Raw genomic sequence first — 14,176 nt, 5'->3', positions numbered from 1 at the left:
AAAGTTTTTTATTGTAACACAGCCACTCTCATTCATTTGTATATTGTCTGTGGCTGCATTCATACTACAGTGCCAGAGTTCAGTAGTTGCAAGAGTCTACATAGCCCACAAAGCCTATACCGTCTGGCCTTTTACACCAAAAGGTTTTTAACCTTAATTCAAAGCATTATCATTATTATAATTAATATTATGATTATCATTATAAATAATACTATTACTTTGTGCAGTTCTTTTTATTTCACTTGTATTCTTTCCTGTTTTCTCAATAACCCAATGCAGCAAGCTGGATAGATATTAAATGATCATTTATCATATTTCAAAAACAAATAGCAAGCTTGCATAAGTATGAACATATAGAATCCAAATGCAAAGAAAATATTCTAAGAATATTTTAATATTATAATGATACTAAAACTTAGCAACAGAATATAAATAGAGTTTAATATAGTAATTTCAGTTGTCCTGGAGTAACATTCATTCTAACAGTGTACTTTTCATGTTCATTTCTGCCTCATCATGCCTGCTCTTCCATGACAAAACTGCTGCAAAATCCTGGCCGTGAGAAAATGCATATTTTTTCCTTTGACATTTTGTAATTTCCTTGCTTAACTGTTAGTTTGCTTTTAAACAGAGAATATTTCAATTGTTTAATACTAAATACTTTTCCTCTATAGAGAATTTTTCTCAGTTCCGCATAGCTTACCTGTAGGCAGAGACATTCCGTGTTCTTTGTTGAATAATATGTCTGTGGATTGAACAATAAGGAGGGAGGTTATCTATAAATGTGTCTCCTCCACGAGGTGCTAAAGATAGGTCAATAAAAGCTTCATTTAGCACATCTGATTTGTCCAGAGGCCCCAGGAGTTTTGTTAAAAAAGAATTAAGATATGAATCAAATACAAATGTAATTTCTGAACTTGTTCATAAGCACAGATACAGGAAATTTTTCACATATCCCAATGAAACACACAATGGAAATCTTGTAGTCATGGTTCCCAACATCTTGTGTTTTTCTTAAGACTTAGCTCAGTCAGGGTAGTTTGATAACTGAATTTTTTTGAATTCAGATTTTTAAAATTCATTTATAACTTGTCATTCATAGTGTTTTAAAATAGCATATTAGTAACCAAATATTCTGTTTTCTGGTTGTTTGCCAATTAACTAGAATATATTATTATGTTGAAAACTTCTATGGAATTTATTATTTTACTCTCTCACAATTTGAAAACAGAAAGGAAAATCTTTTTTCCAACATTTAAACCTAATTTAAAATGTCTGTAGAGAGTTTGCTGTTCCCACATCATAGAGATGAATAGAAAACACTTTAATACTGGCAAATTTGATACAACATTGCTTGAAAAAAATCATTTGAAATATAATGAAGTGTGAAAAATATATCTTGAACATAACATAAACCTTGTTATAAACTAACAGCTCTTAATAACTATAGTGTATCTGTATATATTCATCTTTATTGAAAAAACTTTTAATTATAAAAATAGTAAACACACAATTTTTACCATGTTGAGCATATTTTAAGTGTACAGTTCAGTAGTATTAAGTATATTCACATTATTGTGCAACAGATATCCAGATCTTGCAAAACTGATACTGAACATCTATTAAACACTCCCTATTTTTCCCTTCCTCCAGCACCATTTTACCTTGTTCCCTATAAATCTAACTGCTTAAAATGCATCATGTAAGTAGTATCATATAGGTTTCTCAAGAGGCAGGTCAGGTGGTCTGGTATTCCCATCTCTTTCAGAATTTTCCACAGCTTATTGTGATCCACACAGTCAAAGGCTTTGGCATAGTCAGTAAAGCAGAAAGAGATGTTTTCTGGAACTCTCTTGCTTTTTGATGATCCAGCGGATGTTGGCAATTTGATCTCTGGTTCCTCTGCCTTTTCTAAAACCAGGTTGAACATCTGGGAGTTCATGGTTCATGTATTGCTGAAGCCTGACTTGGAGAATTTTGAGCATTAATTTACTAGCATGTGAGATGAGTGCAATTGTGCAGTAGTTTGAGCATTCTTTGGCATTACCTTTCTTTGGGATTTGAATGAAAACTGACCTTTCCCAGTCCTGTGGCCACTGCTGAGTTTTCCAAATTTGCTGGCATATTGAGTGCAGCACTTTCACAGCATCATCTTTCAGGATTTGAAATAGCTCAACTGGAATTCCATCACCTCCACTAGCTTTGTTTGTAGTGATGCTTTCTAAGGTCCACTTGGTGACTGCATGAAATTAAAAGATGCTTACTCCTTGGAAGCAAAGTTATGACCAACCTAGATAGCATATTCTAAAGCAGAGACATTACTTTGCCAACAAAGGTCCATCTAGTCAAGGCTATGGTTTTTCCTATGGTCATGTATGGATGTGAGAGTTGGACTGTGAAGAAGGCTGAGTGCCGAAGAATTGATGCTTTTGAACTGTGGTGTTGGAGAAGACTCTTGAGAGTCCCTTGGACTGCAAGGAGATCCAACCAGTCCATTCTAAGGGAGATCAGCCCTGGGATTTCTTTGGAGGGAATGATGCTGAACCTGAAACTCCAATACTTTGGCCACCTCATGCGAAGAGTTGACTCATTGGAAAAGACTCTGATGCTGGGAGGGATTGGGGGCAGGAGGAGAAGGGGACGACCGAGGATGAGATGGCTGGATGGCATCACTGACTTAATGGACTTGAGTCTGAGTGAACTCCGGGAGATGGTGATGGACAGGGAGGCCTGGCATGCTGCGATTCATGGGGTCGCAAAGAGTCGGACATGACTGAGCAACTGAACTGAACTGAAGTAATATCACGCAGTATTTGTTATGTAACTGGCATATTTCAATACTGTAGCATGTGATAGGATTTTCTTCCTTTTTCAGGGTAATATTCCACTGTATGTATATACCATATTTTGTTTATCCATGAATATTTGGGTTATATTTCCACTTCCTGGTTGTTGTGTATAATGCTACTATGAACATGGTGGGTCTGCAGATGTATTTTTGATACCCTGAATACAATTTCCTTGGATATATACATATATAAGTGGGTTTGCTGGATCATATGTAGGTTCTATATTTAATTTTTTTAGGAACTATTAAATAGTTTTCATTGTGGTTGCACCATTTTACAATCCCACCAACAATGCACAAGGGTCACAAGGGTTTCAGTTTCTCTACATCCTTACTAACACTTGTTATCTTTTGGTTATTTTTAAAATTTGAAATATATATATATATATATATATATTATTGAAGCATAGTTGACTTACAGTGTTTCCTTGGACATGTTTTCATCTGCTTAGCCAGTTTACTCTTTTGGTTGGTGCATTTAATACATTTACATTTAAGGTAATTATCAATATAAGATATTATCTTTTGGTTATTAATTTGATAATTATCAAAAGATCATATTACCATTTTTCTTTTCTTTTGCTTGTCTTGTGTTTCCTGCCTAGAGAAGTTCCTTTAGCATTTGTTGGAAAGCTGATTTGGTGTTGCTGAACTCTCTTAACTTTTACCTGTCTGTAAACCTTTTGATTTCTCCATCAAATCTGAACGAGAATCTTGCTGGGTAGAGTATTCTTGGTTATATAGGTTCTTCCCTTTCATCACTTTAAGTATATCACACTATTCCCTTCAGGCTTGTAGCATTTATGTTGAGAAATCAGTTGATAATGTGATAGGAGTTCCATTGTATGTTATTTGTCATTTTTCCCTTGTTGCTTTTAGTATTTTCCAGCTCAGTTCAGTCGCTCAGTTGTGTGTTCAACTCTTTGTGACCCAATGAACTGCAGCATGCCAGGCTTCCCTGTCCATTTCAACTCCTGGAGCTTACTCAAACTCATATCTGTCAAATCGGTGATGCCATCCAACCATGTCATCCTCCATCGTCCCCTTCTCCACCTGCCTTTAACCTTTCCCAGCATCAGGGTCTTTTCAAATGAGTCAGTTCTTTGTACCAGGTAGCCAAAGTATTGGAGTTTCAGCTTCAACATCAGTCTTTCCAATGAATATTCAGGACTGATTTCCTTTAAGATTGAATGGTTTGATCTCCTTGTAGTCCAAGGGACTCTAAAGAGTCTTCTCCAACACTGCAGTTGAAAAGCATCAATTCTTCAGCATTCAGCTTTCTTTATGATCCTTCTTTCACATCTGTACATTCCTACTGGAAAAACCATAGCTTTGACTAGATCTTGGCAAAGTAATATCCCTGCTTTATAATATGCTGTCTCGGTTTGTCAGGGGGCTTCCCTAGTGGCTTAGTGGATAAAGTCTGCCTGCAGTGCAAGAGAACCGTGTTCCATCCCTGGCTTGTGAAGATCTGCTGGAGAAGGAAATGGCAACCTACTCCAGGATTCTTGCCTGCAGAATTCCATGGACAGAGGAGCCTGGTGGGCTACAGCCCATGGGGTCACAAAGATTCAGACATGACTGAATGACTAAGACTAGGTTTGTTATAGCTTTTCTTCCAAAGAGCAAGCGTCTTTTAATTTTATGGCTACAGCCACCATCTGCAGTGATTTTGGAGCCCAAGAAAATAAAGTTTCTGTTTCCATTGTTTTCCCATCTATTTGCCGTGAAGTTGTGGAACTGGTTGCCATGATCTTATTCTTTTAAATGTTCAGTTTTAGGCCAGCTTTTTCACTTTCCTCTTTCACATTCACAAAGAGGATTTTTAGTTCCTCCTCGCTTTCTGCCATAAGGGTGGTGTCATCTGCATATCTGAGGTTATTGATGTTTCTCTTGGCAATCTTGATTCCAGCTTGTGAGTCATCCAGGCCAGTATCTCACATGATGTACTCTGCATATAAGTTAAATAAGCAAGGTGACAACATACGGGCTTGACGTATTCCTTCCTAACTTAGAACCAGTCTGTTGTTCCATGTCTGGTTCTATCTGTTGCTTCTTGACCTGCAGACAGATTTCTCAGGGGGCAGGTCAGGTGGTCTGGCATTCCCATCTCTTTAAAAATCTTCCACACTTTGTTGTGATCCACACAGTCAAAGGCTTTGGCATAGTCAATAAAGCAGAAGTAGATGTTTTTCTAGAATTTTCTTGCTTTTTCTGTGATGCAGCGGATTTTGGCAGTTTAATCTCCGGTTCGTCCGCCTTTTCTAAATCCAGCTTGAACACATGGAGGTTCTCGGTTTGGGAGAATTTTGAGCATTACTCTGCTAGTGTATGAGATGACTGCAATTTTATGGTAGTCAGAACATTCTGTGACATTGCCTTTCTTTGGGATTGGAATGAAAACTGACCTTTTCCAGTCCTGTGGACACTGCTGAGTTTTCCAACTGTGCTGGCATATTGAGTGCAGCACTTTCACAGTATCATCTTTTAGGATTTGAAATACCTGGAATCCCATCACCTCCACTAGCTTTATTTGTAGTGATGCTTCCTAGGCCCACTTGACTTTGCATTCCAGGATATCTGGCTCTAGGTGAGTGATCACAGCATCATGGTTATTTGGGTCATTATGATCTTTTTTGTATAGTTCTGTGTATTCTTGCCACCTCTTCTTAATATCTTTTGCTTCTGTTAGGTCCATACCGTTTCTGTCCTTTATTGTGCCCATCTTTCCATGAAATGTTCCCTTGGTATCTCTAATTACCTTGAAGACGTCTCTAGTCTTTCCCATTCTATTGTTTTCCTCTATTTCTTTGCATGGATCACTTAGGAAGGCTTTCTTATCTTTCCTTGCTAGTCTTTGGAACTCTGCATTCAGATGGATATAAATTTCCTTTTCTCGTTTGCCTTTCACTTTTCTTCTTTTCTCAGCTATTTGTAAGGCATCCTGAGACAACCATTTTGCATTTCTTTTTCTTTGGGATGGTTTTAACGGCCTCCTATACAGTGTTACAAACCTCCATCCATAGTTCTTCAGGCACTCTCTCTATCAGATTGAATCCCTTGAATCTGTTTGTCACTTCCACTGTATAATGGTAAGTGATTTGATTTAGTATTTTATCCTTGTCTTTAATTGTTGTCAGTTTGATTGCTATGTGTCTTGGTGCAGTCCTCCTTGGGTTTATCCTGCCTGGGACTCTCTGTGTCTCCTGGACTTGGTTGAATATTTCCTTTCCCATGTTAGGAAAGTTTTTACCTATTATCTCTTCAAATATTTTCTCAGGTCCTTCTCTCTTTCTTCTTCTTCTGGGACCACTATAATGCAAATGTTGGTGTGTTTAATATTATCCCAGAGGTCTCTTATGCTGTCTTCAGTTTTTTTCTATTTTCTGTTCTGCCACAGTGATTTCCACCATTCTGTCCTTTAGGTCATTTATCTGTCCTTTTCCTCAGTTAATTGCTATTGATCCCTTCCAGTGTATTATTCATGTTTGTTTGTTTGTTCTTTAACTCTTATAGGTCTTTGGTATTTTTGCATCTTCTCCATTGTTTTCCCAATATTCTGGATCACCTTCACTATCATTATTCTGAATCTTTTTCTGAAAGGTTGTCTATATGCACTTCATTTAGTTTTTTTTTTTTTTTTTGCGTTTTACCTTGTCCCTGTATCTGGGACATAATGTTCTGCTTTTTCATCGTGGTTATCTTTCTGTAATGTGGTTTTGGTTCTGGCTGTGGGGTTGTGATTCTTCTTGATTCTTCTGTCTGCCCTCTGATGGAAGAGGCTAAGAGGCTTGGGTAAGCTTCCTGATGGGAGGGACTGGCAATGGGAAAAACTAGGTCTTGCTCTGGTGGGCAAGGCCTTGCTCAGTTCAGTTCAGTTCAGTCGCTCAGTCGTGTCTGACTCTTTGCAGCCCCATGAATCACAGCACGCCAGGCCTCCCTGTCCATCACCAACTCCCGGAGTTCACTCAGACTCATGTTCATCGAGTCAGTGATGCCATCCAGCCATCTCATCCTCTGTTGTCCCCTTCTCCTCCTGCCCCCAATCCCTCCCAGCATCAGAGTCTTTTCCAATGAGTCAACTCTTCACATGAGGTGGCCAAAGTACTGGAGTTTCAGCTTTAGCATCAGTCCTTCCAAAGAACACCCAGGACTGATCTCCCTTAGAATGGACTGGTTGGATCTCCTTGCAGTCCAAGGGACTCTCAAGAGTCTTCTCCAACACCACACTTCAAAAGCATCAATTCTTCCAGTGCTTAGCTTTCTTCACAGTCCAACTCTCACATCCATACATGACCACAGGAAAACTATAGCCTTGACTAGACGGACCTGAGTTGGCAAAGTAATGTCTCTGCTTTTGAATATGCTATCTAGGTTGGTCATAACTTTGCTTCCAAGGAGTAAGCATCTTTTAATTTCATGGCTGCAATCACCATCTGCAGTGATTTTAGAGCCCCCCAAAATAAAGTCTGACACTGGTTGTACTGTTTCCCCATCTATTTCCCATGAAGTGATAAAGCTTTAATCCAATTATCTGCTAATGGTGGGTTTGCACTCCCTCCTTGTTAGTTGTTGGGCCTGAGGCAACCCATCCCTGGGGTCCATGGGCTCTGTGGCAGGATTAAGGGCAATCTCCAGGAAGCCTTACGCCAACAGGGGCCTTCAAGACTGCTGCTGTCAGTGCCCTCGTCCCTGTGGTGAGCCCCTGACAACCCATGCCTCCACAGGAAACCCTCCAACGCGAGTAGATAGTTTAAGTTCAGTCTCCTGTGAGGTTACTCCTTCTTTCCCCTGGGTCTTGGTATGCACAAGATTTTGTTTGTGTCCTCCAAGACTAGAATCTCTGTTTCCGCTAGTCCTGTGGAAATCCTGTAAGCAAATCTGGTTGCCTTCAAGGTCAGATTCTCTGGGAATTCCCAGTTCCTTTGTCAAATCCCCAGGCTGGGAAGCCTGTTGTTGGGTTCAGAACCTTCACAACAGTGGGAAAACTTCTTTGGTGTCATTGTCCTTCAGTTTGTGGGTCATTCACCCAGCAGGAATGGGACTTATTTTATCGTGATTGTGCCCCTCCTACTGTCTCCTGTGGCTTCTACTTTATCTTTGGACATGAGGGTTTTTTTTTTTTTTTCTTTTTAGTGAGTTCCAGCATCCTCCTGTTGATGGTTGTTCAACACCTAGTTTTGATTTTGGTGATCTTGCAGGAGGAGATAAGCACGTGTTCTTTTACTCTGCCCTTCTGGTTATTTTTTTTTGTTAGTAGTCATCCTAATGAACATGACATGATACCTCATTATACCTTTGATTTTTTTTTCCATAATAGTAAGTGATCTAGAGCATCTCTTCATGTGCTTATTGATCATTTGTATATCTTCTTTGGAGATAAGTCTATGGACAAGTTTTGCCTATTTTAGAATAGGGTTGTTTCAATTTTTGTTGAGTTTTAAGAGTACTTTATATATTCTGGATATCAATTCCTTATGAGATTATGATTTGTAAATATTTTTCCCATTTCGTGGATTGTCATTTCATTCTGTGAAAGTCTTTTGATGAACAGAAGTTTTCAATTTTGGTGTAGTCCAGTTTATTTATTTTGACTTTGTTTCCTGTACTTTATTTACTGTCATATTGAAGAAAATTTTCTAAATCGAGTGCCATGAAGATTTTCCCTGGTTTTTTTCCCCCCCTAAGAGTTTTTGATTTTAGGTCTTATATGTAGGTATTGATCAGTTTTGAATTAATTTTAATGTATGGGGCAAAGAAAGGGTCTAACTTCATCTTTTGCCTGTTCATATCGTTTTCCACAAACCACTTGTTGAACAGACTGTCCTTTCTTCATCAAATGGACTTAGCACCTTTGTTGAAAATCATTTGACCATGTATGTAAGAGTTTATATCTTGGCAGCTTATTTTAACTCCACTGGTCTGTAAGTGCCTTCATGCCAGTGCCATACTGTTTTTTAGCTTTGTAGTGAGTTTTGAAATAAGGAAGTGTAAGTTCTCCAGCTTTGTTCTTCTTTCAAGGTTGTTCTGGCAATTTAGTGTCCTTTGAGATTCTATATGAATTTTTGAACAGGATTTTCTATTTCTGTAGAATACATCATTGGGATTTTGATAGGGATTACATTGACTCTGTAGGTTGCCTTGAGATGTACAGATATTTTAACAATAATAAGTTTTCCAGTCCATGAACATGGGATGCTTTTCCACTTATTCCTGTACTGTTTATGTTCTCTTACCAGTGTTTTCTACTTTTCATCTCCTTATTTTTAAAAATTTTTATTCTTTTTGATGCTCTTGTAAGTGGAATTGTTTAAAAATTTTTTCTTTAGAAATTTTTCATTTTTAGTGTATAGAAACATATGTGATTTTGTGTTAGTTGTGTATCCTGCAACTTTGAATTCATTTATTCTAACAGTTTTTCAATGGGATGTTTAGGATTTTTTACACATAAGATTATGTCATCTGTAAATAGAGATCATTTTGCTTCTTCCTTTCCCATATGGATGCCTTTGATTTATTTTATTACCTAACCACTGCCTGGGACTTCCAGTACTGTGTTAAATAGAAGTGGAGACAGTGGGTATCTTCGTCTGTTCATGATTGTAGAGGAAAAGCTTTCAGCTTTTTACCACTGAGTACAATGCTAATTGCGAGTTTTAATTTTTTTATATCAAAGTAGTTTTCACCTGTATCTAGTTTGTTGAGTTTTTACATTGAAAGATTGTTGAATTCTGTGAAATGATTTTTGTGCATTAATTGATAAATATATATACCAAAATGGCAGGGACCTAACAGAAGCAGAAGATATTAAGAAGAGGTGGCAAGAATACACAGAAGAACTGTACAAAAAGATCTTCACAACCCAGATAATCACGATGGTGTGATCACTCCCCTAGAGCCAGACATCCTGGAATGTGACGTCAAGTGGGCCTTAGGAAGCATCATTACACACAAAGCTAGTGGAGGTGATGGAATTCCAATTGAGCTATTTCAGATCCTGAAAGATGATGCTGTGAAAGTGTTGCACTCAATATGCCAGCAAATTCGAAAGCTCAGCCATGGCCACAGGACTGGAAAAGGTCAGTTTTCATTTCAATCCCAAAGAAAGGCAATGCAAAAGAATGCTCAAACTACCACAAACTTGCAGTCATCTCACATGATAGTAAAGTAATACTTAAAATTCACCAAACCAAGCTACAGCAATACATGAACCGTGAACTTCCAACGTTCAAGCTGGCTTTAGAAAAGGCAGAGGAACCAGAGATCAAATTGCCAACATCCTCTGGATCATCAAAAAAGCAAGAGAGTTCCAGAAAAACATCTATTTCTGCTTTATTGACTGTGCCAAAGGCTTTGACTGTGTGGATCACAATAAGCTGTGGAAAATTCTGAGAGAGATGGGAATACCAGACCACCTGACCTGCCTCCTGAGAAATCTGTATGTCAGGAAGCAAGAGTTAAAACTGGACCTGGAACAACAAACTGGTTCCAAATAGGAAAAGGAGTACGTCAAGGCTGTATATTGTCACCCTACTCTAGTTAACTTCTATGCAGAGTACCTCATGAGAAACGCTGGGCTGGATGAAGCACAAGCTGAAATCAAGATTGCTGGGAGAAATATCAATAACCTCAGATATGCAGATGACACCACCCTTAAGGCAGAAAGTGAAGAGGAACTAAGGAGCCTCTTGACAAAAGTGAAAGAGGAGAGTGAAAAAGTTGGCTTAAAGTTCAACATTCAGAAAACGAAGATCATGGCATTTGGTCCCATCACTTCATGGGAAGTAGATGGGGAAACAGTGGAAACAGTGGCTGACTTCATTTTTATGGGCTCCAAAATCACTGCAGATGGTGACTGCAGCCATGAAATTATAAGATGCTTACTCCTTGGAAGGAAAGTGATGACCAACCTAGACGGCATATTAAAAGCAGAGACATTACTTTGCCAACAAAGGTCCGTCTAGTCAAGGCTGTGGTTTTTCCAGTGGTCATGTATGGATGTGAGAGTTGGACTATAAAGAAAGCGGAGTGCTGAAGAATTGATGCTTTTGAAGTGTGGTGTTGGAGAAGCCTCTTGAGAGTCCCTTGGACTGCAAGGAGATCCAACCAGTTCATCCTAAAGGAGATGAGTCCTGGGTGTTCATTGGAAGGACTGATGCTGAGGCTGAAACTCCAATACTTCGGCCACCTCATGCGAAGAGTTGACTCATTGGAAAAGACTCTGATGCTGGGAAGGATTGGGGGCAGGAGGAGAAGGGGACGACAGAGGATGAGATGGTTGGATGGCATCACCGACTCGATGGACATGGGTTTGGGTGGACTCTGGGAGCTGGTGATGGACAGTGAGACCCGGTGTGCTGCAGTTCATGGGGTCACAAGGAGTCGGACATGACTGAGCAACTGAACTGGGCTGAACTGAACTTCCTCCTCCATTCTGTTAATGTGGCACGTTACATTCATTTTTTCAGGTTGTACTATCCTTGCATTCTAGGAAGAAATCATTTGGTTATGGTGTATAATCTTTTAAACATTCTGCTGAATTAGATTTGGTAGTATTAGCAATTTTTACGTCAACAATTATCAGAGATATTGGTCTATTCTTTTTTTTTTTGATCCCACTGGTTATGTGGAGATCTTTCATGTAGCTTTGGTTGTATAAGAGATCTCTGCCAGTTTCCAGGTGGTTTTCTTGTGAGAAATTTTCCTCATGTAGATGTGTTTTTGCTGTGTTTGTAGCCAACGGTTTTCCATGTTTTCCTACTTTGCCATCTTGATATCCACTGATTGGTTGATTAGTATTGTTGTCTAACTTTGATTTAGGTCAATGAAGGCTTCATAGAATGAGTTTGGGATGTTGCTCCCTCTAAAGTTTTTTGGAAAAGTTCAAGGAGAACTGGCATTAATTTTTCTTTAAATGTCTAGTAGAATTTTTAGTGAAGCCATCAGGTCCTACACTTCTCTTTCTGATTCAACCTTTTTTCTAGTTATAGATCTGGTCACATAGAATTTCTATTTCCTCATGATCCATTCTTGGTAGGTTGTATGTTTCTAGGAATTTATCCATTTCTTCTGGGTTTTACAGTTTGTTGGCATGTAATTGTTCACAGCACTCCTCTATAATGCTTTTTATTTCTGTGGTATTGGTTGTAATGGCCCCTCTCATTTCTGAATCATTATGGTTTTCTCCAGATGTATTTCCAGGAGTGGGATTGCAGGACCATACCGTAGTCCTCTTTTTAGCTTTTTAAGGAACCGCCATACTGTTCCCAATAGTGGCTGTACAAATTTACATTCTCACCAGAGTAGGAGAATTCCTTATCTCTACTCTTTCCAGCATTTATTATTAGTAGACTTGATGATAGCTATTCCAGTGGGTGTGAGGTGATACTTTATTGTGGTTTTGACTTGCATTTCTAATAATTAGCAATGTTGAGCATTTTTTTCATAGGCCTTTTAACCATCTATATGTCTGTCTTGGAAAAATGTCTGTTTAGGCTCTTAACCATTTTTTGATTTGGTTGTCAGTTTTTTATTTTTTATATGGGCTGATTGTATATTTTGATCATTAACCCTCTGCTGGTGAAAGTATTTGTCATTTGCAAGTACTTTCAGTTTATAAGTTATTGTTTCATTTTTTTTAATGATTTATGTTGCTGTGCAAAAGCTTTTAAAAATTTGACTAGGTCCTATTTGTTTATTTTTACTTTTATTTTGCCTTGAGAGATTGATCTAAAAAAATCATAAGATTTAGGTTTCACCCATTTTCCTTCAGTATCTTGATGAATATAGATTCAATTTACTAATCTTTAGATGTGGATTTTTGCATCTATACTCGTCAAAGATACTGGCCTGTCTTTTTTTTTTTTTTTTTTTGTAGTGTTTTCTGTCTGGTTTGGTATCAAGGTAATGATGACCTTGGAGAATGAGTTTTGGAATCTTTCCTCCTCTTCAGTTTTTAGGAGTAGTTTGAGAAGGATAGATTTACATTGTGCTTTCTATGTTTGGTGGAATGCCTCAGTGAAGCTGCTCAGTCTTGGACTTTTTTTTGGCCATGCCAGCCACACAGGTTGCAGGATCTTAGTTCCCTGGCCAGGGATAGGACCCCGGGCATGGCAGTGAAAATGCTGAGTCCTAACCACTGGACCTACAGGGAGTTTTCATTATTACAGATTCTATTTCACATATAGAGATTGTCTTTTTCTTTTTGACTCAGTCTTGACAGTTTACATGTTTCTAAAGATTTGTCCATTTTTTCTAGGGTGTTTGATTTCTTGACATATAACTGTACATGTTACTCTCACTCCTTTTGTATTTCTGTGATACCAGTTGTTTCTCCTCTGTTATTTCTTATTTCATTTAGGTCCTCTCCCTTTTTTTTTTAGCTAAAGGTTTGTCAGTTTTATCTTTTCAGAAAACAAACCCTCGGTTTTATTGATATTTTATTTGTTCTCATTTTTCTTATTTCCTTTTGCTGACTCTCAGCTTAGTTTTTTCTTTTTCTTTCAGGTGATAGGTTAGGTTATTTATTTGAAATTTTTCTTCATTCTTGAGAAATGTCTGTATTACTATGAACTTTCCTCAGACTGCTTTTGTTGCATCTAGAGATTTTGTAGCTATGTTTTCATTTTCATTTTTCTCGAAGTATTTTCTGATTTCTCTTAATTTTATTGTTGACCTATTGCATTTTTTAGTCTCCACATTTTTGTGTTTTTTTTTTTTTTCTGTTTTTCTTTCTGTAATTGATTCCTAGATTCATACCATCATGGTCAGAAAAAATGCTTGGTATAATTTCTATCAACTTAAATTTGTTGAGGCTTGTTTTGTGGCCTAGTATGTGGTCTATCTAGAATGTTCCTTGTGTGCCTGGAAAGAATGTGTGTTTTAATGTTTTTGTTAGTGTCCTGTAGATATTAAATCCAACTGGTCTATTGTGTCATTTAGGACTTCTGTTGCTTTACTGATTTTCTGTTTAGAAAATCTGGCCATTGATGTCTTGTGGGGTGTTAAAGTCTCCTACTGTTATTACATTTTTATTCATTTCTCCCTTTAAGTCAGTTATTATTTTTTAATAATACATTCAGATGCTCCTGTATGTTAGCAAGTCTAATAGCCACTTCATGTGTTCATCCCTTTATTATTATATGATGCCCTTTTCTTTCTTTATGGCTTTTGTTTTAAAGTCTATTTTGTCTGACATGAATATTAATACTTTCACTTTCTTGTTGTTACCATTTGTCTGAAATATCTTTTTCCATCTCCTCATTTTAAGTCTTTGTGTATCTTTGTCCTGAAGTAAGTCTCATGTAGTCAATATACTGCAAGTTATTG

At 37.8% G+C, this 14,176-nt stretch overlaps 1 protein-coding gene across 7 annotated transcripts in view; it reads right to left on the bottom strand.

The window, feature by feature from the left end:
- Nucleotides 1–14,176, bottom strand: part of WDPCP (WD repeat containing planar cell polarity effector) — a 727,433-nt gene that overhangs the window by 73,173 nt on the left and 640,084 nt on the right. For 6 of the 7 annotated variants that reach the window (XM_060412062.1, XM_060412064.1, XM_042245998.2 and 3 more), the window contains one exon: nt 704–745. In XM_060412062.1, coding sequence (XP_060268045.1) covers nt 704–745 — 42 coding nt within the window. Of the gene's footprint in view, nt 1–499; nt 746–14,176 lie in introns of those variants that run through there. The other variant, XM_060412065.1, reaches the window with a different exon arrangement.

This window comes from Ovis aries, chromosome 3, assembly GCF_016772045.2.
Source record: "Ovis aries strain OAR_USU_Benz2616 breed Rambouillet chromosome 3, ARS-UI_Ramb_v3.0, whole genome shotgun sequence".
Classification (NCBI taxonomy): domain Eukaryota; kingdom Metazoa; phylum Chordata; class Mammalia; order Artiodactyla; family Bovidae; genus Ovis; species Ovis aries.
The sequence above is the reverse complement of the archived record's forward strand: the minus strand, read 5'-3'. Positions and strand labels throughout refer to the sequence as shown.